General features: G+C 43.4%; 1 protein-coding gene across 2 annotated transcripts in view; it reads right to left on the bottom strand.

Moving 5' to 3' along the window:
- Positions 1–26,535, bottom strand: part of THSD7B (thrombospondin type 1 domain containing 7B) — a 536,363-nt gene that overhangs the window by 40,397 nt on the left and 469,431 nt on the right. For both annotated transcript variants that reach the window (XM_075117806.1, XM_048870341.2), the window contains 2 exons: positions 1,846–1,987; positions 486–601 (listed from right to left, as the gene is read on the bottom strand). In XM_075117806.1, the coding sequence (XP_074973907.1) occupies positions 486–601; positions 1,846–1,987 (258 nt within the window). The remainder of the gene's footprint in view (positions 1–485; positions 602–1,845; positions 1,988–26,535) is intronic.

Below are 26,535 nucleotides of genomic sequence, written 5' to 3'. Positions count from 1 at the left end.
CCATTTACAGGGAGATTTTTCAGCAGTAATAATAGCTTTCATTTTTATGACATTTTACATCTCAAAGGCTCCCCAGACCCTTGCAAACTTTGGGCCCCATTCTGCAAATCATTATTCACATGACTTCAAAAGGACATAATCCTTTACTCATTGACTGCTTGTAAATAGGGTCTGTAGGACTGAGTTCTATACACATACAGACATTACTCCATCATTGAAATCCTCCTTTAGGGTAGAAAGAAGAAGCTAGATGACTAATCAGTGCACATTATTATTCTGGTACTCTTGTTATATTTTGGTTCCTGAAAACTTCTGACCCTAGCTAAATCCAATATTGATCATAGCAACTTATCTATGCCAGGTGAATGGTAACTTCAAAGCTCCAGGTGACAGCTTGGTGTAGAGGTTAGAGTACCGTAATTTCCAAAAGAACTGAGTTGTATGTTAGACTTTAAGACTTTCTTTAGTGTATTTATAAACTTCACCTGCTCACAGTAGTTCATATTCACTGATTTTCCATCACTGCGCATACAGCTCAAAAGACGTCTCCGAATCCCTTGTCCACAGGTTGCATTTTCACTTAGCTGACATGTACTCCAATCTAAAGATATAGTGTAATTGCATTTAGTACAGCAAACCATCATTGTACTTCATTTTTATCTTGAATTACAAAGTGAGTTAGTTATCTTCATTTAACTGTGGGACTTTAGAAGGTGAAGAACAAGGCAGATAAAAGGAAGTTATTCTTAAAGAAAATAAGCAAGTCTGAATTGGGAAATTCACTATCATCTCTCTAATGTCCCTTAAAAAAAAGCAACACATCAGAGTATGTAAAAAACTGTTTAATACTGATTCAGTGTATCGTTTGAAAACAGTTGGCACATGCAGAAGGCCACCTCTTGCTTTTTTTAGCTGTCTTCAACTGTGTGTTAAGCTCCTACAGTCAGTCTTGATTGTCATTACGTCCTTCCAAAATTTTGTGAAAAAGGAAGTCACACAAAAGTGAGCTTTTAAAAAAATAAGGATGAAAGAAAAAAATAATGTTACACCCTTGAAAATCATGAACAATCCAAAGTGTGGTCCTGCTCTGTAAAGTGACCCTCCGAAAAAGGATATTATGAGGTTTCATGTCTGTCGCTCAATGGCTTCCAGTTCAAATGCATTTCAATGATATGAAGAAATGTCACCATTTCTAACTGGTAAACCTACAAACTTAGTCTAGGATCTGAAAGTTAAGATGGGTACTGTCCACATGTATCAGCACTAGCTGAATTAGCTAAAGAGAGGAAAACATTTGTCTGCAATTTTGTTTCCAAAACAGCTATAATCAGTTGTAATTAAGATTCTGAACAACAAATTTGACTCTCAAGTACACCTGTATAACCTATATTGTCTTCAAAGTATACTCTTGGTGTCATCTGGGTCTGACTGACTTCAATAATACTGACAATGCACAAAAAAGAATAGACTCCATTTCATTCTTGCTTATTTATGATGTTTTTGCAGTGATAATACAAGTAATAAAATCTTATCTTATCCAAATATGCACAGCTTTATACATGTGCTTAGCTCTAATGAATTCAGTGGAACTACTAACACATTTAAAGTTAAGCACCTGCAGGATTGGGATGTTAATCACTGCAGTAAAGAGAAATAACTAAATACAAACAAAGAGCAGGTCTGCTAAGTAATAAGGTGTTTTTATACATAATTATTTTTAAAAGTAGAACTGCACTTTAATATTATACTTTAAAATTATCATGTCACATTCTTAACTTTGTAGCAAAGAGTATACTGAGAAATATGACACCTTGCATTTTTCTTGTGAATTACTGTTCTGCTTACCTGTTAGATTGTACTGATATTGAAAGCAATTTTGATTGAGGACACAAGGTTGCATTTGTGAATCTTTAGGACAAGTCTTGGTATTTAAAGGAGATCTTAACACATGTCGAGTCTGTGTTTGCATAATATTGGGGTCACATACCTAGATAAAACATTGAATAGTACAAAAGATCTTAGTAAATATTATAGATATGTATCAGCTGTAGCTGTTACATATATTTGCTATTCTGGCATCAGACCCCATTACTTTTACCTTTGTGTTGTTTAAGACATTTTAAAAGTCTTCAATGCTGGACCTGTTTTGAAGGCAGGATCAACAGTTAACAAATTCTGAACCCAGTTCTCCTAAGCCTTGGCATCTACTGTGCTCCTCTGTGAGATTATTGAAATATATATAACTTTTCTAAATATCAATCCCATCTCTTCGTATCAGTCCAATCAGGGTAATGGGTTAAGGCAGATGGCCAAGAAATAATTTTAGTAGTTTTCTGCTTCACCCCCATGAGATCCCCAAGCAGAATTCTGTAGCAATAAACACAAAGAAAAATGAGTTACTACAATAATTTTTGTTTCCCTAGTTGTTATAGCTGAGCTAAAATGTGCCTTGCATCTGAGAGAGATGGAAGAGATGTCTGTCTGAGACACAGGACTTCACTGAGTGACACTTGCATCATATGATTAATGCTTAAGCACTCCTTTCTCGTGACTCTCAAAAAATCATTAACCATCTGCCAGTCACGTTATTTGTAACTTAAAGACCCCCACTTAAACAGATAGCATCATCTGATAGGAATCTTTAATACCAGGACTGTATGAAACATTATCAAGGAATATAGGATGGCTGTTACCAAGTTGCAAGTTAGAAAGATTGTAAAGATTTAAAGCATATATTTTCTGCTAGAAAGGAAGAGAAGAAATTACAGCAGAGCATTCATTTATTTTATATTACTTTCAGCACATACTGTGTTTGACATTGTAGACAACATAGGGCCACATTTTCAAAAGCATGTGCTATATTATGTAGGTATCTGTGCACATACAAATTTAAATGCAAATCTGTGCATCTGTGCATACAAACCAGTCCTGGCATCTGCAAATTTCAGTTTCCCTGTACACGTCGGGTGCACCCAGAATTGTGTGTACAGTTAGCCTCCATGTTTTTGAAAAAATGGCAGCCAGAGAGATGCTTTCTTTTGCCTGTGCATCTGTTAACTTTTCTTTGTTGGCCAACTGAATGTCAATCAGGTGGGGGAAAAGTCTGGTCCCTCTTAGGTCAACACTGTAAATACATTGTGCGTATTTAGTGCCTCCCCAAATATCAGCCAAATTGTCACAAACTCCCCCAACCCAGTACAGCTGCTTGAGCTCTTGTGTGATGCTACCCAGAAGGAACAATCTTAGTGGTCTAGTTTCAATGACTAAAGAGCCTGCGAGATTTGCAGAGGCTAATTAGGGTTGCACAGAGTTAGAGTTGTAAGTGTCCTCGCCTATAATACATTCTTATGAGTGGTTACTCATAGTTACTCTAGTAGTTACTCTAAAGACAATGGGATTATTTAAACAAGTAAGAATTACGCACAGGAAGAATGAGTGCAGGATTGGGCCATAAAACAGACCCTATGAACAGAAGCTTTGCCATTGTCAATTAGAGCAGGACTGGACACACAGAAACAGGAAAACCAATAAAGCATGCTACTAAATGTTGGGGTACCACTGAAAGCACTAAACATCAAGTCCCCAAAACACAAACACCTCAAAATTTTTAAGAGAAAACACACACTGACAAGATTTGGCAAGATACAAATGTAAGGCTTTGGACTCTGAGTAATAAAAATTCGCCGACAAACCTATGTTTGCAAAAGATAAAGAAATGTTGAAGGATTATAGCATGCTTTGCCCCAATAATCATAGAGCACTCTGCAACCCTCCACCCTACCCCTAACAGACTAAGGGGTAACATATACTGACTTATAACATAAATATAAAATGAAGGATTGCTAAATGGTAAAGTTAAGAGCTTGGTTAGTTATATTTTAATGATTTATAATTATGGACAGGGAATGAGTATAGATAAGGTAACACTACGACCAAGATTTTGCTGGCATAAGTGTGGTTTTGCCACTTCTTTGACATAGAATCACTGGCTGGTCTGCTTAAAATTAGGTTACTGCTGAGAGAACAACAGTAGTAGGTTGTGCCGGAAGTTTTGAGGTGAAAACACACAGACCTATAACAACAAGAAACCTTTTACTGGGAAAACTCATGACAAAACCTACATAAACAACAACAAAACTGCAGAAATTATGTAAACCAAAGTTTTGCATACCTAATGTACGGGTTCCATAAAACCCAAAGGGGTCACATGCTAAAAACTGATTGGATAAAGATTAAGTAGTCTGAAATGTGGAAATGTATAAAAATCCAAGTGAACAAGGCCCAAACTGGAGAACACTGGACCAGAAACTGAAAGGTGGAACTGAAAGACCATGACATAGATCAGAAGAGGCAACGATCAACATGGAAGTTGAAAGGACTTCCCGCTGCCCCAGAATGTGGTAACTTGGGCCCTACCAATTCCACCTTGTCTGTTATTATTGTCAGACAGAAACATGTGTCCAGACATTATAAGTGACAATAATTCTGTTTGAAACTGATTAAGCCTAAATTGGGTGGATTTATGACTCAGTTTCCCCACTTTAACCACCAACATAAATACCTGCTGAAAGCCTGTATTAAATGTATACAGTGGAAGCAGTTGAAAAATTGTTCATGAGTATACTTAATTCACGATAATATGTCGTTAGTTCTAAAGACTGCTCAAAAGAAGAACAATAAAGATACCAAGGAAACTCTGGACAGCAAGATGTAAGAAATCTTCTATTTTCACAAATGCTTGGAAATTTCAAATACCATTCTTCAATAAGTCATGCTGATATCAGTTTAAAAACCACAGCCTTATTGCTTTGCAGCCACCTGTGAATACTGAACTGAATGTGGGAGAAAATATGAGTAATGCCCTTATTATGAATATTAAAAAGCAATGTCATTGCATTGCAGCACAAAATCTCACCTCAGTTAGACTACTGTAAATCTAAAACATCTTCCCTGACATCAGTGGAGCTCCTCCCAATTTATACCAGTCTAAGTGAGAGCAGAGTCTGTCCCTATCTTGGAAAACAGCCAATGATGGCTCAGCTGAATGCGCTTGCCCAGTGTTAAGGGAATACTGTTATGTTCTGATAGTTATTATCACCTTGTCAAATAATTTTACATGGTAGTCTTATTGAAATGTACATTGTTATTCAGGAAACAGTCATCTACTCATCTAAAATAAGCAATTATTCTTAATTATCTGAAAACTAATCCCGTGATAAGTGTCTACCAGTAGTTTATTACCTTTCTTGCAATGAATGTGGTTGTTTGTTCTCACAGGAAAGAATAACTTAAATGATTTGCCAATAAAAATCAAAGAAGGTATTTCAGCAGACACTCCTAGTTAGTGTTCTTCTGCATAACTTTACTTTACAAAAATCAATAATTGTGCTCAAAGAAGCAGATATGTGCTGGCTCTGAAATACCTGCTTCTGTTTCCTTCAACAGGATAATATGCAGGCAGAAAATATATACTCTTCGCAGGGATATAGCATCATCCAGTTGTGCATGATTATAGGAGATTAACATAACTCAGCACAGCACATTGTATACTGTGGCAAAATACCTTGTTCGCCTCAGTAGGCTAAGTCCTTTCTAGCCTTGGAGACTCACGTTTGGGGTAAGGCGAATCCTTATAGGTGGCACAGGGTCCTGCTACTCCTCTCCTCAGTCAGTCCCTTGTGCTTGTTTTCCTTCCCTTCTGGGGAGCGAGTGCAGCCTCCCTACTGGGAAGGTCTGGTGCCTTGCTTCAAACAGCCCTACTGGCAGCTACCCTGCTCCTCTCCCTCCCTCACTGTCTCCCTCCTACCACCCAGGGGAGGGCTTAAAAAGGTCCCAAGTAGTTGGAGTCAGCTGAACCTAATTGGTTCCCTAGCAACCCCTTTTCCAGCTGAACCCTATTGCCCCCTGGTTCTCTCTCCTCAGTGGATAGGGAGGGGCCTTTTAATCCCCTGGGATTTTTGAAAATGTGCACCCCTCTTTTGTAGCTGTTTGTCCTGGTTTACCACATATCCCATCCCCTCCCCCCCCGCTCAACACTACGGGGTTGAGCTACTTGGGTCGGAAAACAGTGCACTCTCAACAGGCCATCTGCATTGCCATGTTGGATTCCAGACCTGAAGTGGAAGGGTTGAAGTGACAGGAACCATCTCGTCACTCTGGCATTTTTGTCTTTATTTTGGTGCATCCACTGCAGAGGGGCATGGTCCGTGTCGAGGGTAAACCTCCGTCCCAGTAGATAGTAGCGGAGGCTTTCTATGGCCCATTTTACCGCCAGGCATTCTTTTTCGACAACGACATATTTCTGTTCCCTAGGCAGGAGCTTCCTACTGAGGAAGAGGATGGGGTGTTCATCATCCCCAACCATTTGTGGAAGTACCGCCCCCAACCCTACATCAGAGGCGTCGGTTTGTAGGATAAACTCCTTCCCCCCGTCTGGGGCCATGAGTATGGGGTCAGTGCAGAGGGCCGTCCATAATCTGAAAAAGCATCTTCAGCCGTGGTCGTCCATCTTACTATGTCTGGGCCCCGAGCTTTCATTAGGTCCGTTAATGGGCATGCCCTGGTGGCAAAGTGAGGAATGAACCGTCTATAGTACCCCACTAGTCCCAGGAATGTCCTGACATGTTTTTTTCAGAGTGGTCGGAGCCACTTCTGTATAGCTTCTAACTTGTTGAGTTGGGGCCTCCCCACGCCCCTCCCCACTATATACCCGAGGTATTTGGCTTCAGCTAGCCCGAGCGAACACTTGGAGGGGTTTGCCATCAGCCCGCCTTCCTCAGGGTATCCAGCACTGCCTCCACCTTCTCCAAGTGTGTCTCCCAGTTGGGGCTATATATGATAACGTCGTTGAGATAGGCTGCCATGTACTTCCCATGTGGTCGCAACAGTTTGTCCATGAGCCTTTGGAAAGTAGTGGGCACCCCATGCAACCCAAAGGGGAGGACGGTGTACTGATATAGTCCCTCTGGAGTTGCAAAGACCATCTTCTCTTTGTCGGCCTTGGCCAGGGGGATCTGGCAATAGCCCTTGGTCAGGTCATGGGTAGACATAAACCATGCTTTTCCCAATCTGTCAATTAGCTCATCTACCCGGGGTATAGGGTACGCATCAAACGCATCATTCAGATTTCGGAAGTTGTTGCAGAACCTCACGCTGCCATCCAGCTTAGGCACTAAAACCATTGGGCTTGACCAGTGGCTATGAGATTTTTCAATGACTCCTAAGGCCAGCATTTTCCTGACCTCTGTCCTGATCTCCTCTCTTTTGGCATCCGGGATCCAGTATGGCTTGACATTCACCTTCACTCCAGGCTCTGTGAGGATGTGATGGTGAACCTCAGTAGTCCTGGCTGGCTTTTCTGAGAACACATCCTGGTTGCGTTTAATCAGGCTGATCACTTCAGATCGTTGCTCCGGAGTCAACTCCGGGGATATTCCCACTTAGTCGGGCTGGTCGCTTTTAGGGGATGGTGCCCCTAGTGCAACCACATGCGCTTCTCTATCCTGCCATGGTTTCAGCAGGTTTATATGGTAGATCTCCTCCAGCTTCCGGCAACCTTATAGTCAAGTTCTCCTATGACTTCTATTATCTCATATGGCCCCGCCACCTGGCCAGGAGCTTGCTCTCTGCCGTGGGTATAAGCACCATTACCCGGTCTCCCACCTGGAACTTCCAAGTCGTTGCTTGGCGATTGTAGTATGTCTGTTGGGCCCCTTGGGCCTTCTCCAGGTGTTCGCGCACAAGGGGGGCGACTTGGGCTATCCTGTCTTTCATTTGCAATACATGTTCAATGATGTTTCTCCCGGTGTTCGGCTGTTCTTCCCAGCCCTCTTTGGCCATGTCCAATATGCCCCTGAGGTGGCGACCATATAATAGCTCGAATGGGGAGAATCCAGTGGAAGCTTGGGGAACCTCCCATACAGCAAACAGCAAGTAAGGCAGCAGGGTGTCCCAGTCTTTCCCGTCATGACTAACCACTTTCCGTAGCATGTTCTTCAATGTTCTATTGAAGCGTTCTACAAGACCATCAGTCTGGGGATGATAGACTGACGTCCTGAGGGTCCGTCCGTATATGGAGCATTGTACATAGGTCCTTCATTAACTTAGACACAAAGGGGGTCCCTTGGTCCATCAGGATCTCTTTAGGTATCCCTACTCTGGAAAAAATCCAGACTAATTCTTTGGCTATGGTCTTGGACATGGTGTTCCGTAGGAGTATGGCCTTGGGATATCAGATGGCATAATCTAGTACTACCAGAATGTACTGATGACCCCGGGCTGACTTCTCCAGTGGCCCTACTAGATCCATAGCTTTTCACTCGAATGGGATTTCAATAAATGGTAGAGGTACCAAAGGGGCCCTTAGGTGTGGTCGGGGCCCATGTAACTGACATTCCTGACAGGAGGTACAATATCGCCTGACAGCTGCAGAAATGCCGGACCAAAAAAACCTTTGAAGAATCTGATCAAGGGTCTTATCTACTCCTAGATGGCCCCCAAACAGATGGCTGTGGGCCAGATCCATCACGCCCCTCTGATGCTTCTGTGGGACCAAGAGTTGTTCTACAACTTGCTCTTGGACCTGGACTACTCTGCATAGCAGATCACCCTTAACCACATAATATGGCCCTGGGCCCTTGACTTGCCCCTCCCGGGGGACCCCATTTACCCTGACTACTTCTTTACAAATATTTCTGTATATTGGATCATTGGCCTGATTCTGACCAAAATTCCCGAGTGAGGTCCCCATTTGTCTAAACTCAAGGGGATCTACCTCTGTCTCCCCCTCTGGGAAAACCCCCAGGGAACAAGGTCCAACTACTGGGTCATTGATCTCCTGCCCCGCCCCGCTGTCCATTGAGCCACCTCTTTCCCCTACAAGCATAGATTTCTGGTACTGGGTCAAGATCCTCGTTCCTCTCCTTTTATCCGCCCTCCGTTCCCTCCGAGTCTTCCGGGGCTTTCCCAGAGGGGAAAACAAATCCTGGCCAAATTCCTGGAAGGCCGGGGTGGGGGGGAGGTTATTTATCTGGGCCACCCCCTGGGTCCCGGGTTCATTATTTTCTTCCACCTTCTCCCCAGGGAGTAGGCTAAATCAAATCCCAGGAAGTTTCATCCAATAAGGACTGGGTAGGGGAGTTTCGGAACTACTCCCACCGTCACCTTAGTGGGGCTTCCGAGAACTTCTATTTTTACGGGGATGGTTGGGTAGTAACTGACATCCCCATGCACACAGGATATTCCTGAGCATTTGGCCCGGGATAGTTGGTCCGGCCCGACCAGCTTTCCCGAGACCAGCATGATTGCACTTTCCGAGTCTACTAACGTGGTGGTCTCTATACCATTCATCCTAACGGGTCTAGTGTATCTATGAGGGACCATCGCAACCCCTACTAGACTTATTAGATCACATGGTCCCCCTATTATCTCCCAGTTTGCATTGCATGGGCTCTTCTAGATTTGGGCATTGGGCAGCGATATGCCCCAATTCTCCACATGCATAACATTGGTATCCTGCTCGGGGCATCCCCCGATTTTTTGGGCTACTAGGCTCAGGGGATAAAGCCCTTCTCCCCCAGTCCTCAAGTCTCTCCGGGACATCTGGCTGCTCTTCGGCCTCCTTCCTCCCCTCCATAGTCTGGCCTCGTGCTAGGGCAAACCGGGGCCTCGGCGCAGAGACCTGTCTCCGATTCTGGTGCCTTCCTTCCCCGGTGGTCCGCAAAAGTTCTTGGGCTGCTAGGTGTCTCTCTATGAGGGCAACTAGTTCATCATAGGAGGAGGGATCGCTTTGGTGGATCCACCCCTGTATGTCCGGTGGCAACCACCTCATGTACCTGTCCAACATGAGGATTTCCACTATCTTCTCCGGCCCATGGGTCTCAGGGCAGAGCCACTTCCAGGTGGGGTGGATTAAATCAAATAGCTGGGACCTCAGCAGTTTGCTGTCCCAGTATTTCCACTCATGGAAGCACTGGGCCCATATGGCTGACATCACACATGACCTTGCAAGGATTTCCACCTTCAGCTGGGTGTGATCCATAGCTGTCTCTGCGGTCATGCCGAAATAGGCCTTCTGGGGCTCCCCACACAGAAATGGAGCCAGGATACCTGCCCACTGGTCTTGGGGCCAGGCCTCCCGCAGTGCTGTCTTCTCCAAGCCGAGGAGATATGCCTCTATATCGTCATCTGTAGTCATCTTCTGTAAATAGTTGCTTGCCCGCAGCAGCCGGATCCCCTGGGGCCCCTTGCGTCAGTGTGGTCAGGGCTTTTAACTGGTTCACTACTTCATTCAGGGTGGCTCGATCTTGGGTTGCCTGGTTCATCATTAATTGGTTCGTCTCCTGTTGGACGCATACTGACTCTTGCTGGGCAGCCATCTGCACCCTGGTAGCCTCTTGTTGGGCCGCAGTGGCCTGTACCAATGCCTTCACTACATCCTCCATTTTTTTTTTGTGTGTGTGTGATTTACCCTGCTCTGAGATGGCTTGCCACAGAGCCTTACTCACTCACCACATCCCACTTCTCACACCAAGTGTGGCAAAATACCTTGTTCGCCTCAGTAGGCTCAGTCCTTTCTAGCCTTGGAGACTCACGTTTGGGGTAAGGCGAATCCTTATAGGTGGCACAGGGTCCTGCTACTCCTCTCCTCAGTCAGTCCCTTGTGCTTGTTTTCCTTCCCTTCTGGGGAGCGAGTGCAGCCTCCCTACTGGGAGGGTCTGGTGTCTTGCTGCAAACAGCTTACTGGCAGCTTCCCTGCTCCTCTCCCTCCCTCACTGTCTCCCTCCTACCACCCAGGGGAGGGTTTAAAAAAGTCCCAAGTAGTTGGAGTCAGCTGAACCTAATTGGTTCCCTAGCTACCCCTTTTCCAGCAGAACCTTATTGTCCCGTCGTTCTCTCTCCTCAGTGGACAGGGAGGGGCCTTTTAATCCCCTGGGACTAATTACTACCTCCCTTTTGTAGCTGTTTGTCCTGGGTTTACCACAATATGCTGTCAAATTGGAACACAGATTTACTGGAAAGCAGGGCTATTTTCCCTCTCAGGTATCTTCCTAGCCACAGCAGGTAGCAGAACAGCCATGATTCAAACAGGTCAGAGTACATCTTGCATTTACTGATATCCAAATAAATAAGTAGTCTGCTGCAGCTCTGATAGCCATCGTTTTGATCAGTTGTGCTGATGAGCCATGATGTTTGGAAACAACAGTATGCTTCAACTGTCTCTGAAAAATAAAAGATCTCAAAGGAAAAGCGTTCAACTGATCAAGCTGTGTCCCTGGGAAATATGCAAAATGCAAGCTATGCCAACTGTAACTAATATTTGGTAGCATTATTTGTTAAATTTCCCTTTACCTAAGTTGAAAAGTCAGTGTAGTGCTAGAATTGATTTTACTCTTTCATGTTATCTGTTTAAAAAATTGAAGCAAATATTTTTGGACTGAGTAAGACACAGGAAGGAATGACTTGCAATTAAAGAAATTAAGGCTTGTATTTTCAAAGCTCCCTTTGGCACCTGAGCATCAAATCCAATGGAACTTCAGTGAGAATTGGATATGTAACTCTTTTAGGAACCTTTGAAAATCCAGCCTAGAAGAATAAAATATTTACAGTTTGGTTAATTGACTAAGACGGTTATAACAGTGTGCGTGTAGTTGAGGGGTACAAACTTAGTGAACACCAAGGAGGAAGAGGGAATGGTGAGGGTGATACACAGCAGGCGTGAAGTAAACAAATATTTAGGTTGCGTACCAGGAAAAACTCCAAGTGGTGATATTATTAGTGGTGACATTATAATTGCTAGCTGTTTAGATCACTAGGTCCTGCATTGGGATCTGCTAGTGCAGACATCTGCACCTGTTACTAGAGTCACAGCGATGTCAGTCGGACTTTGCACTGCACATTAGCATGTTTGGAAGGGAGACTTAATCAGCTCTGCAAACGTATGAGTGTTTGTATGTATACCAAACTGTTACGAAATGTGTCCTCACCCCAAAGAGCTTGCAATCTAAACTAGACCATATACACAACTAGGCAAGATACAGTTTGGAGAAATAAGGGTGGGGAGAGATTATCTGAGGAAAACAAACTAGAAATAATTCCTGGAAGGAATGGATTTTGAAGAGGGATTTGTGGCAGGCTAGAGATACACATGAACAGAGAATGATGCAAGAGCAGGGGCCACAAAGCTGGGAGTGAAGAAGATGAAGGGAAACAGTGACTATTGGGAGTATAGGGAGTGAGAGGAGAAGAGGGAGGTAGCTGTGAGCAAGGACAAGTTTTTGTATGGTCTTAAAGATGAAGAAGAGGCACTTGTGTTTGATCTCATAAAAGAAACAAAGGAAAGAATTCACTGTTGACTAGAGGTGACATGGTTGGAAGGACTGAGCAGGAAGGTGAGTACAGCAGCATTTCAGGTTGACTGGAGATAAGAGAGGAGGGTCAGGCAGGGGATTGTTCCTGTGATTAAGGTGAGTGAAGCCCAAGGCATGGGAAGAGATTTGGATAGTGCAGAAAGAGGGGAAAGGATAGTACTATAAAGGAAGAAATTATAAGATATCATGAGAGCTTTGCTCTGAAATGCTGTTCTGTGAGAAATGTTAGAGTCCTCATAATTTGAGACATCTGCCACTAGGCTGGAGAAAGCAGTAGGAAATATACCCAGGGAAAAACTCTGTTTTAGAAGGGGATGGATTAACAGTTCTCGTTCATTGCTAATGCATATGAATTTATATTTTTCATATAAAAGAATTACTGAGATTCAACTGCATCTTACAGAGTTTCTTCACTTCTGACAAATCTTAGTCCATTAAATAGATGTCATAACTGAATGTCTTTTCAAAGAGTTTGTTTTCTCTCCTAGTGTTCTAGTAATAACTATTATTTTCTTTGATCAAAGATTAATCTTCTTTTTACTAGTTAGGTAAGTGATAATCTCTTGGTAAGGTAGTCCCAGTTGGTTCTTGCCCTGCATGAGCTCATGTTTCTTGTAGAGGAAAAGAATTGTAACTTGAATCTACACTATAATTTGCATTATATTTGTACTGATAAACGTTGGTTTCTTTCTACACTGTGGAAGCTGAAAGGTGGGAAAGGAAAAAAATGTGATGCAACCAAAACACTGCAGATTCAGGGTCTGAAAACAAGATATGTTGTTATTAAAGGACTTATGGGAGTTGAGTGCCTAACTACTCTATGACAGGTTTCAGAGGAACAGCCGTGTTAGTCTGTATTCGCAAAAAGAAAAGGAGTACTTGTGGCACCTTAGAGACTAACCAATTTATTTGAGCATGAGCTTTCGTGAGCTACAGCTCACTTCATCAGATGTTTACCGTGGAAACTGCAGCAGACTTTATATACACACAGAGAATATGAAACAATACCTCCTCCCACCCCACTGTCCTGCTGGTAATAGCTTATCTAAAGTGATCAACAGGTGGGCCATTTCCAGCACAAATCCAGGTTTTCTCACCCTCCACCCCCCACACAAATTCACTCTCCTGCTGGTGCTAGCCCATCCAAAGTGACAACTCTTTGCATAATCAAGTCGGGCTATTTCCTGCATAGATCAAGGTTTTCTCACATCCCCCCCACCCCCATACACACACAAACTCACTCTCCTGCTGGTAATAGCTCATCTAAACTGACCACTCTCCAAGTTTAAATCCAAGTTAAACCAGAACATCTCGGGGGGGGGGAGGGTAGGAAAAAACAAGAAGAAACAGGCTACCTTGCATAATGACTTAGCCACTCCCAGTCTCTATTTAAGCCTAAATTAATAGTATCCAATTTGCAAATGAATTCCAATTCAGCAGTTTCTCGCTGGAGTCTGGATTTGAAGTTTTTTTGTTTTAAGATAGCGACCTTCATGTCTGTGATTGCGTGACCAGAGAGATTGAAGTGTTCTCCGACTGGTTTATGAATGTTATAATTCTTGACATCTGATTTGTGTCCATTTATTCTTTTACGTAGAGACTGTCCAGTTTGACCAATGTACATGGCAGAGGGGCATTGCTGGCACATATCACATTGGTGGATGTGCAGGTGAACGAGCCTCTGATAGTGTGGCTGATGTTATTAGGCCCTGTGATGGTGGTCACGCAATCACAGACATGAAGGTCGAGTTTGTGTGTGTATGGGGGTGGGGGGGATGTGAGAAAACCTTGATCTATGCAGGAAATAGCCCGACTTGATTATGCAAAGAGTTGTCACTTTGGATGGGCTAGCACCAGCAGGAGAGTGAATTTGTGTGGGGGGTGGAGGGTGAGAAAACCTGGATTTGTGCTGGAAATGGCCCACCTGTTGATCACTTTAGATAAGCTATTACCAGCAGGACAGTGGGGTGGGAGGAGGTATTGTTTCATATTCTCTGTGTGTATATAAAGTCTGCTGCAGTTTCCACGGTAAACATCTGATGAAGTGAGCTGTAGCTCACGAAAGCTCATGCTCAAATAAATTGGTTAGTCTCTAAGGTGCCACAAGTACTCCTTTTCTTTTAACTACTCTATGTGCCTTTAAAAATCTCCTTTTGAATATCTACTATTTGTTTGCACCATGTAGTTACATATCCCATGAATAATATTTGTACCCCAATTCACTGGGGGGGGAGGGAAGGGAAGGGAATTATTTGTCGGTGAAACATTTAGCCTACAATAATGAAGGCACAGCTGGGGCTTAATTGAAAACCATTTACAAACAAGTTCCAAGACAAAGCCCTTTCAATCCAGGCACCCAATCCTACTTTCACTGAAACAAATGGTAATTCTGGTCTTAACTTCAATGGTAATAGGCTCAGGCCCTAAATTAATATCTTAGAGTCTGAAGTCAGTAACACTTTCACTTGCACAAATGTGTCAGACTCAGCTGCAAGGAGTTTCCTTAACCACATAACTTTACTGACGTGAGCACCTTCCAGTTCCTATCTCTATATGACATGTATGGCGTTGAACTGGACTCAGAGATTAGTTTATACAAACTACCAAAATACAAAAAACATGCCAGAAGCAAACCATTTCAAAACCAGACTGGACCAGCATGTGCCACAAGAGTGCAGTCACTTCAGAAGGGTGAAAGACATCATCTTAATTCCAACAGAGCAAATCTTCGTAAATATAACTACTGTATTTCTTGTAATCTGCTGTAACCACTTGGCCCCACTATAAGCTAACACAAAAGGAAGTATAGGATAGAATCAAGCACAGATAATCCACCTTTGTTTTGACAAAGGGAAGACATTTATGTAACACAAGAAAAGTTTGTTATGGAAGAGGATGGTAAAAGATGAGGAATAAAATTGTAAGGCTATAAAATGCTAGGTTGCCAGGTATGAGTTTTACAGTGTTTCTAACATATATCTAATAGTCCCTAGTATATCACAATTTAAGCCTTGTTTATGATCCATAAATGAGTTATCTATCTATGTACCTAGGTTTTCATAACCATGCAGTACAAAAGTTGGAACACATTAGCCAATGCATTTAATTTATTGAAATGCTTGTGGATTGCACTATACATGGCTAGCTACATTATGTTTAACAAACTACTCAAAGAGATGTGCAACTCTTAAACTTGAGTACGTGCAGTCGTAGCAAGTGGGTTTGACCAATTTTAACTGTGTTATGAACCATTCATCATAATCTTCATGAAGATGTAAATGTTCTATACAATAACATGACCAGTCCATTATAAAGTAAATGTATTAGCCTATACTGTTCATGTGGGGCTTTCTGCACTCTGTAATTATTTAAAAGGAGCTGATACATTTATTCATCCTGTACTTATTAAAATAGTTATTCTTTCCTCACTGATTTCCAGGTAATCTTTAAAATAAAGCAAGAAACCTGGACTATACTGCACAGTTATATAAAACCAGACCTAGGAAATGTATTTAGCAATAATAATTAGCACTTATATGGTGCTTTACACCTTCAAAGCACTGTACAACATCTCTTTCGGGTACATTTTCCTGATTTAACAGGTGGGAAAACAAAAAGTGAGAGCAAAACTTCTGACCTCATTTATATCTATGCAATTTCATTGATTTCAAGAGGGTGGCATGTGTGTAACTGTAGTCAGTATTTGGCCCAGACAGGCTAAGTGATATGCCCAAGGCATACATGGTTAGTGGCAGAGCTGAGGTTAGAAATCCAGTGTTTCTTGCTACCACTCCATTACTTAAACTGCAGAACTTTGCACTCATTTATCCACAGGTACAGTGCCAACAGAAATAGCGTACATTTTCCCCATAATGTCCCCTGACAAGAATACTTCCCACCCTGGACTTGGATAGCCCATCTCTAGTCTTGGAAATATAATTCCATGTCTATTTAATTCTTTACTCCAGTCTCCATGTCTTGAAGCCTCTGAAAAGACTACTGATAAAGGTATCAGTTGTGATGAAAATTTTAGTAATGTATACAGTTGTCTATCAAGAACAGAAATGAGACCACTATTTCATTTCCAACTGCCTCTGTAGGGAAAGAATTTCCAATCACCACCAATTCAGACCTGTCATCTAAAATTAAAGCCCCTGCCAAGTCTACAAGCCAACCACATCTCTTGCTCCCACTTTTAAAATCAGTCAGTATTTAAACTCTATACAGATTTAAGAGAATAATAACTTAATTGTTACATATATAGGGCCACACATTGGTATTGATCCATGTGGAGAACAACCACTGAAGCAGGAACAGCTGCTCTCACTGAATATATATGTAACCTTGTATAATTAACTAATTCCAGTCTCTTTACTGTAAATGCCAACAGCTGAGGCAAACAAGGAGGTCGCTCAGATCTGATATGGGGGCTATGACTAAGGCTATGATATGGGGAGCATGATAGCAGAAAGCTAATAAAATAAAATTGAGATAATTATTCCAGGGACTTTCAGCACAACTTGCATATTAACTCAGCTTAAGAATGCTTTAATGAATTCAACTGAAGTCAATTAATTACATTTCCAAGTCAGATGAATCCACAGTCAAGACACTGTAGGTACTGCATGTTATTTGATCACTGAATATTTAACAGAGATGGCAGAATTTCAGTTTCTGGACTGTTTAGCTGGTTCTTTGAGCAACCAGGTGATGTCTGAACACATTATTATAACTGGAACTCATATGAAATCTCTAATTTCCTAATGAATTTTCAAAACAGGCAAGCTTCAAACTGTTTTTATTTTGAAATGAATTAAAGCCTTCATGTTGAAACTACATGGATGTTCCTTAGTTACAAAAAAGAAAACTTTATGGGCCAGAAGAGGGTCTTCTACCAGTGGAAGCCATGTTGGATTTACTCCTTACTGATAGAGAATGTCAGAATAATAGGGAAGCTTAGAATAAGTAACCTTGAGCTCACTGAGTTCAGCAAAGAAAGGAATGGAATCACAGAAAGCAACATTCAGGTATTAGATTTCAGAAAGGCACATTTGGGGTAATTGAGAAAGGTAGTGTACAATGGGAAGAAGTATTAAAATCTGCCACTGAGCAGTAATGGTGGGAAATCCTAAAAGGCACAATAATCAAAGTACAGCAAGCTGCAGTTCAACTGGAAATAAAGAATCCAAGATGGAGCTGCAGAAAAATCTGAAATGAATCAAAACCATACTGGAAACAGAAAAGAGAGTGAGCAAACAAACACAAATTCTTAGAGTCAGAGGAAGTGTCCAAAAAAGAGAAGAGCAGGAAAAAAATAATAATCAAAGTTTACGATAACCAAAAAGGTATAACTAAGGCCTTTTTCAAATATATCAGGTGAAAGAAGTGGTGAGGAGTCCATTGTTTGAGCACTGACCTCTTTCAAGTCCGACTGATTTCAAGAGGAGTCAAGGGCACCCAGCGTCTTGAAGGTTAGGAATCCACATGAGGAAGAGGATATATAAAACTATACCGAACAAGACGCTAAAAAGTACACCACAGGAAACAATCCTTCATTGACGAGGAATAGATTGGATGGTCTAAGAGGTCCGTGTCCAACTGCTATGATTCAGCGAATCTCCTACTGGAATGAGTTTATTATCAGTCATTATCCAAATCACTTAAATTAAGAAAACGCAATACACGAAGGTGTCTGGGAAGGAATTCTAGCATGACAAGAATCATAATCAAGTATTTTTCAATCTAAGACTCACAGGAGTGGGTCATTTCAGAGATAGCTATGACATGTTGGCCATTTAGTCCTGTCAACTGCTAAGAAGTTTCATGAACACTGACTATTCTCAAGAGAGCTACAAATACCATGGGAATGGAGAAGCAAATTGGGTGAGTCTACAATTTTCCACAATGCATTCTGGCAACCTGTCTCACAAAAATCTATCGCTAAATGTGTGTGAAATATTTCAATCCATATATATATGGAGATATATATATATATATATACTATACTGTACTATATATATTGATCTTAATGGGACGAAGATCAGGCCACATATGTATAATTTTGACAATCATGCTTTGCCTTGAGAGTAACAGATCCATGATTAATAAATTTGCTGTCACCTATTTAAATGTGTCATAATCTAACTTAAAATTATTTAAAATAATTTCACAGTTCTACCACTGAAGTTTTTTAAAAAGAGCAATAAAATATAGGGGACGGATGGCTCAAAAACAGAACTTTAACCATTTGGATGATGCATTAATATCTACCAGGTAGTTGGTATCAACTAAATGTTGTTATTGTCCAATGCGTTTTTGGAGACCTAAATGGAATGAGAAATTGGTTCAGTTCATTTCTTTGTGGACAGCTGTCCACACTACAAAAACAGCCATCATAAACAACAGTAACTGGCTGCCGTGTTGGCAGAGTCAGTAGGGTGCCATGGAATCGACATACTTTGAAATGATAATATGTTATCACTCCTAGAAGAAGATTGTTTGAAATATGTTGGCTGAAGTGTCACGAGGAAGCACGCACCACCATTGTCCATGCTGTGCTTATTCTGTGGGTAAATAAAGGTCACAATAACAAATGCCTGCGCTCTGTGCATACAAAATACTTGTGTTTTTTAAACATTCATATTTAACAAATGTAAACAAACGTATTTAAACATTTGAAAGCTATTCACGTGTAAATGTCTGCACCTGCAAGACTTGGGCACATGTATGTATACGTGCATATACAAGAAGCATGGTAGAGGCCTTGCTGAAAACATACCCCTTGCTGAAAACATACCCATTAGATTGGAAAAAACATTTCCAATCTAATGTTTTTCAATGGCCACTCTGTGTACACATACTTCAACCACCTCCAATTTCTTCATGTCTGCTGTCAGCAACACCATTGTCAATATGAGCAACTATTCTAGAAATTCATAAAAGCAACAGTGATTTGCTTTTCACTCTTTGATAGAGCCTTGTTTACTCTGTAGTCTCCAAAATTATTTTATTCCAAAAGTGGTGCTGCTATAGAAAATGGTCAGATCCTACGTTTGTCTGTCAACTTGTGCTGTTAATAATAATTTGAATCCATATAGCAACTTTCACCAAAGGCTATCAGTGCATTGTACAATCACCATTTAATTAAACCTCCAAGCATCTTGTGAAGAAGGTATTATTAATTATTATACCTGTCATAAATATAAAGGGAAGGGTAAACCCCTTTGAAATCCCTCCTGGCCAGGGGAAAGCTCCTCTCACCTGTAAAGGGTTAAGAAGCTAAAGGTAACCTCACTGGCACCTGAGAAAAATCACCAATGAGGAGACAAGATACTTTCAAAAGCTGGGAGGAGGGAGAGAAACAAAGGGTCTGTGTCTGTCTGTGTGCTGCTCTTCATAGAATCATAGAATCATAGAATATAAGGGTTGGAAGGGACCCCAGAAGGTCATCTAGTCCAACCCCCTGCTCGAAGCAGGACCAATTCCCAGTTAAATCATCCCAGCCAGGGCTTTGTCAAGCCTGACCTTAAAAACCTCTAAGGAAGGAGATTCTACCACCTCCCTAGGTAACGCATTCCAGTGTTTCACCACCCTCTTAGTGAAAAAGTTTTTCCTAATATCCAATCTAAACCTCCCCCACTGCAGCTTGAGACCATTACTCCTCGTTCTGTCATCTGATACCATTGAGAACAGTCTAGAGCCATCCTCTTTGGAACCCCCTTTCAGGTAGTTGAAAGCAGCTATCAAATCCCCCCTCATTCTTCTCTTCTGCAGGCTAAACAATCCCAGCTCCCTCAGCCTCTCCTCATAACTCATGTGTTCCAGACCCCTAATCATTTTTGTTGCCCTTCGCTGGACTCTCTCCAATTTATCCACATCCTTCTTGAAGTGTGGGGCCCAAAACTGGACACAGTACTCCAGATGAGGCCTCACCAATGTCGAATAGAGGGGAACGATCACGTCCCTCGATCTGCTCGCTATGCCCCTACTTATGCATCCCAAAATGCCATTGGCCTTCTTGGCAACAAGGGCACACTGCTGACTCATATCCAGCTTCTCGTCCACTGTCACCCCTAGGTCCTTTTCCGCAGAACTGCTGCCTAGCCATTCGGTCCCTAGTCTGTAGCTGTGCATTGGGTTCTTCCGTCCTAAGTGCAGGACCCTGCACTTATCCTTATTGAACCTCATCAGATTTCTTTTGGCCCAATCCTCCAATTTGTCTAGGTCCTTCTGTATCCTATCCCTCCCCTCCAGCGTATCTACCACTCCTCCCAGTTTAGTATCATCCGCAAATTTGCTGAGAGTGCAATCCACACCATCCTCCAGATCATTTATGAAGATATTGAACAAAACCGGCCCCAGGACCGACCCTTGGGGCACTCCACTTGATACCGGCTGCCAACTAGACATGGAGCCATTGATAACTACCCGTTGAGCCCGACAATCTAGCCAGCTTTCTACCCACCTTGTAGTGCATTCATCCAGCCCATACTTCCTTAACTTGCTGACAAGAATACTGTGGGAGACTGTGTCAAAAGCTTTGCTAAAGTCAAGAAACAATACATCCACTGCTTTCCCTTCATCCACAGAACCAGTAATCTCATCATAGAAGGCGATTAGATTAGTCAGGCATGACCTTCCCTTGGTGTCCCTTCCCTGTTCTGTCCCTTCTCTTGCCAGGGACAGAACAGGAATGGAGTCTTAGAACTTTTAGTAAGTAATCTAGCTAGGTATGTGTTAGATTATGATTTCTTTAAATGGCTGAGAAAAGAATTGTGCTGAATAGAATAACTATTTCTGTCTGTGTATCTTTTTTGTAACTTAAGGTTTTGCCTAGAGGGGTTCTCTATGTTTTTGAATCTAATTACCCTGTAAGATATCTACCATCCTGATTTTACAGGGGGGATTTCTTTATTTCTATTTACTTCTATTTTTTATTAAAAGTCTTCTTGTAAAAAACTGAATGCTTTTTCATTGTTCTCAGATCCAAGGGTTTGGGTCTGTGGTCACCTATGCAAATTGGTGAGGCTTTTTATCCAACATTTCCCAGGAAAGGGGGGGTGCAAGTGTTGGGAGGATTGTTCATTGTTCTTAAGATCCAAGGGTCTGGGTCTGTAGTCACCTAGGCAAATTGGTGAGGCTTTTTACCAAACCTTGTCCAGGAAGTGGGGTGCAAGGTTTTGGGAAGTATTTTGGGGGGAAAGACGCGTCCAAACAGCTCTTCCCCAGTAACCAGTATTAGTTTGGTGGTGGTAGCGGCCAGTCCAAGGATAACGGGTGTAATATTTTGTACCTTGGGGAAGTTTTGACCTAAGCTGGTAAAGATAAGCTTAGGAGGTTTTTCATGCAGGTCCCCACATCTGTACCCTAGAGTTCAGAGTGGGGGAGGAACCTTGACATGGTGGCACAGCGGTGGGATTAACCTGAAATCATTTTGAGATCCAGTTGAGATTTTTTTGAACTAGAAATACAGATTTTAAAAAGGAAATTTTTTTTTTCCTTTGGAAAGCAAGTCCGGAAAGCAGCTTTGAAACTGAAAGCAGCTTGGTTTTTCTCTGCTTTGTGGCCAAGCAGAGACAAAAGGGGATTATCTTTGTGAATTGCAGGTTTTCTTTGCCTGGAGGCAGGGTACTTAACTCCTGCAGGGAAATTCACAGTCTTCCAACCCAGAAGTTTTTTTTTTTCTTTTCTTCCTAAAAGTAAATAGGGGGTGTGTGTTCTACCCATTTGCTTTTTCTTTGGGCTGGGTAAGCAGGTTTCCAAGTAGTTGGAGGTTTTTTGCTTTAATTTGGGCCCAGAGCAGAGACAAGGGAATTGTCTTTTTCTGTAGGCTGACAGTCACTATCAGAGAATAGGTATTCTATTCCAGCACAGCAAAATTTTACAGCCACGTTTTGTTTGTTTATTTCTAAACCTCGGGTGTAAAGTTAGTTAAAAACAGAGAGGTTAGAATGACCAAATCCTCAGCTCGACTACAGCTGGAATTAGCTAAATTTCAGGCTGAGGAAAAACAAAGGGAACATGAAAGACAGATAGAACTCATGCGGCTGGAGAAGGAGGTACAGGAGGCTGCCCACAAGAGGGAAATGGAGGCAAGGAAGCATGTGGAGGAGGAGAAGGAAAAAGAGAGGAAGCATGTGGAGGAGGAGAAGGAAAAAGAGAGGAAGCATGTGGAGGAGGTGGAGAGGATAAAGGCCCAGCAGAATATACCAACAAACCCTAGCAATCCTTCTCCAGGTACCACTTCCCATCCCAGAAAGTTCCCCACCTACAAGGCAGGTGATGATACTGAGGCCTTCTTAGAAAACTTCGAAAGGGCCTGCCTTGGGTACAACATCTCTACTGACCAATACATGGTAGAGCTGAGGCCGCAGCTCAGTGGACCCTTAGCTGAGGTGGCAGCTGAAATGCCTAAAGAACACATGAACAAGTATGAACTGTTTAAATCCAAGGCGAGAGTCAGAATGGGGATAACACCCGAGCAGTCTCGTCGGAGGTTCAGAGCCCTAAGGTGGAAACCAGACATGTCATTTACCCGACATGCCTACCACATTGTGAAACATTGGGATGCCTGGATATCAGGAGCAAGTGTTGAATCTCCAGTAAATTTGCCCTTCCTAATGCAAATGGAACAATTCTTAGAGGGTGTTCCTGAGGAAATAGAAAGATACATCCTAGATGGGAAACCCAAAACTGTAATTGAGGCAGGAGAGATTGGAGCCAGATGGGTGGAGGTGGCAGAGAAGAAGAAAACTGGTTGCAGTTGGAGTGGAGACCAGAAGGGACCACCCCAGACCACACCCTATTACCGGGGGCCGCCCAAAGCCCCACCTACCTCCCAAAGAACCCTCCAGACCCCTTATCGTCCCACCACCCCATTCTCCAGCAACCCTCCTCGCCCCAGTGACCCGTCAGCTGGACGATGTTTTAAATGTAACGAGCTGGGGCATGTAAAGGCCAACTGCCCCAAGAACCCCAACAGATTACAGTTCATTGCACCGGAATCACACCAGAGGTCCACAGGCCCAGATACCTCCCAGATACCCTTGGAGCGGAGGGAAACTGTGAGTGTGGGCGGGAAGAAGGTCACCGCGTGGAGGGATACCGGAGCACAAGTGTCAGCTATCCATGCTTCCTTAGTGGACCCCAATTTAATCAACCCAGAGATCCAAGTGACGATTCAACCCTTCAAGTCCAACTCTTTCAATTTGCCTACAGCCAAGTTGCCTGTCCAGTACAAGGGCTGGTCAGGAATGTGGACTTTTGCAGTCTATGATGATTATCCCATCCCCATGCTGTTGGGGGAAGACTTGGCCAAGCATGTGAAGCAGGCCAAGAGGGTGGGAACGGTCACCCGCAGCCAGGCTAAACAAGCCGTGAGGCCTAGCTCTGTTCCGGAAACTTCTATCAGGACCCGGTCAGAGGTGATGGACCTGGACCCCAGGCCAATGTCTGCAACAGCAGTAGTGGATCCAGTCCCAGAGACCCAGACGGAACAAGTCCCAGAACCGGAACCAGCCGAACAACCAACACCAGACCCCGTGTCAGCACTGAATCCAGTACTTGCAACCTCAACACCAGAGGGCCCCACTGAACCTGAACTGGCAGCAGCCGATAACCCTACACAAGAGGCTCAGCCGGAGCCTGAATCCCAACATAGTGCACCAGCGGAGAGCGGTTCACAGTCAACAGAAACAGCTCCATCCCCTATATCGCTTCCAGAGGGACCAAGCCTAGGTCCCCAATCCAATGAGGGACTGATGTCTCCAGCATCAAGGGAACAGTTCCAGACCGAACAGGAAGCAGATGAAAGCCTCCAGAGAGCTTGGACGGCGGCACGGAGCAACCCACCGCCTCTCAGCTCTTCTAATCGATCCAGGTTTGTTGTAGAAAGAGGACTTTTGTACAAGGAAACTCTTTCTGGTGGACACCAGGAAGACTGGCATCCTCAGAGACAGTTGGTAGTTCCAACTAAATACTGGGCCAAGCTCTTGAGCTTAGCCCACGATCACCCTAGTGGCCATGCTGGGGTGAACAGGACCAAAGACCGTTAGGGGGGGTCATTCCACTGGGAGGGAATGGGCAAGGATGTTTCTACCTATGTCCAGTCTTGTGAGGTGTGCCAAAGAGTGGGAAAACCCCAAGACCAGGTCAAAGCCCCTCTCCAGCCACTCCCCATCATTGAAGTTCCATTTCAGCAAGTAGCTGTGGATATTCTGGGTCCTTTTCCGAAAAAGACACCCAGAGGAAAGCAGTACATACTGACTTTCATGGATTTTGCCACCCGATGGCCGGAAGCAGTAGCTCTAAGCAACACCAGGGCTAAAAGTGTGTGCCAGGCACTAGCAGACATTTTTGCCAGGGTAGGTTGGCCCTCCGACATCCTCACAGATGCAGGGACTAATTTCCTGGCAGGAACTATGAAAAACCTTTGGGAAGCTCATGGGGTAAATCACTTGGTTGCCACTCCTTACCACCATCAAACAAATGGCATGGTGGAGAAGTTTAATGGAACTTTGGGGGCCATGATACGTAAATTTGTAAATGAGCACTCCAATGATTGGGATCTAGTGTTGCAGCAGTTGCTCTTTGCCTACAGAGCTGTACCACATCCCAGTTTAGGGTTTTCCCCATTTGAACTTGTATATGGCCGTGAGGTTAAGGGGCCATTGCAGTTGGTGAAGCAGCAATGGGAGGGATTTACACCGTCTCCAGGAACTAACATTCTGGACTTTGTAACCAACCTACAAAACACCCTCCGAACCTCTTTAGCCCTTGCTAGAGAAAACTTACAGGATGCTCAAAAAGAGCAAAAAGCCTGGTATGATAAACATGCCAGAGAGCGGTTCCTTCAAAGTAGGAGACCAGGTCATGGTCTTAAAGGCGCTCCAGGCCCATAAAATGGAAGCATCGTGGGAAGGGCCATTCATGGTCCAGGAGCGCCTGGGAGCTGTTAATTATCTCATAGCATTCCCCACCTCCAACCGAAAGCCTAAGGTGTACCATATTAATTCTCTAAAGCCCTTTTATTCCAGAGAATTAAAGGTTTGTCAGTTTACAGCCCAGGGAGGAGACGACGCTGAGTGACCTGAAGGTGTTTACTACGAAGGGAAATGTGCTGGTGGTGTGGAAGAGGTGAACCTCTCCATGACCCTTGGGCGTATGCAGCGACAGCAGATCCAGGAGCTGTGCACTAGCTACGCGCCAACGTTCTCAGCCACCCCAGGACTGACTGAACGGGCATACCACTCCATTGACACAGGTAATGCTCACCCAATTAGGGTCCAACCTTACCGGGTGTCTCCTCAAGCTAAAACTGCTATAGAACGGGAGATCCAGGATATGTTACAGATGGGGGTAATCCGCCCCTCTGAAAGCGCATGGGCATCTCCAGTGGTTCTAGTTCCCAAACCAGATGGGGAAATACGTTTTTGCGTGGACTACCGTAAGCTAAATGCTGTAACTCGCCCAGACAACTATCCAATGCCACGCACAGATGAACTATTAGAGAAACTGGGACGGGCCCAGTTCATCTCTACCTTGGACTTAACCAAGGGGTACTGGCAGGTACCGCTAGATGAATCTGCCAAGGAAAGGTCAGCCTTCATCACACATCTCGGGCTGTATGAATTTAATGTACTCCCTTTCGGGCTGCGAAATGCACCCGCCACTTTCCAAAGACTTGTAGATGGTCTCCTAGCGGGATTAGGAGAATATGCAGTCGCCTTGATGACGTGGCCATATTTTCGGATTCCTGGGCAGACCACCTGGAACATCTACAAAAAGTCCTTGAGCGCATAAGGGAGGCAGGCCTAACTGTTAAGGCTAAGAAGTGTCAAATAGGCCTAAACAGAGTGACTTACCTTGGACACCAGGTGGGTCAAGGAACTATCAGCCCCCTACAGGCCAAAGTGGATGCTATCCAAAAGTAGCCTGTCCCAAAGTCAAAGAAACAGGTTCAATCCTTCTTAGGCTTGGCCGGTTATTACAGACGATTTGTACCGCACTACAGCCAAATCGCTGCCCCACTGACAGACCTAACCAAAAAGAAACAGCCAAATGCTGTTCAGTGGACCGAAAAGTGTCAGAAGGCCTTTAACAAGCTTAAAGCGACACTCATGTCTGACCCTGTACTAAGGGCCCCAGACTTTGACAAACCGTTCCTAGT

The sequence above is a fragment of the Caretta caretta genome, chromosome 11, assembly GCF_965140235.1.
Source record: "Caretta caretta isolate rCarCar2 chromosome 11, rCarCar1.hap1, whole genome shotgun sequence".
NCBI classification, from domain to species: Eukaryota; Metazoa; Chordata; order Testudines; family Cheloniidae; genus Caretta; species Caretta caretta.
Note: the sequence above shows the minus strand (reverse complement) of the source record. Positions and strands in the feature narration are given on the sequence as shown.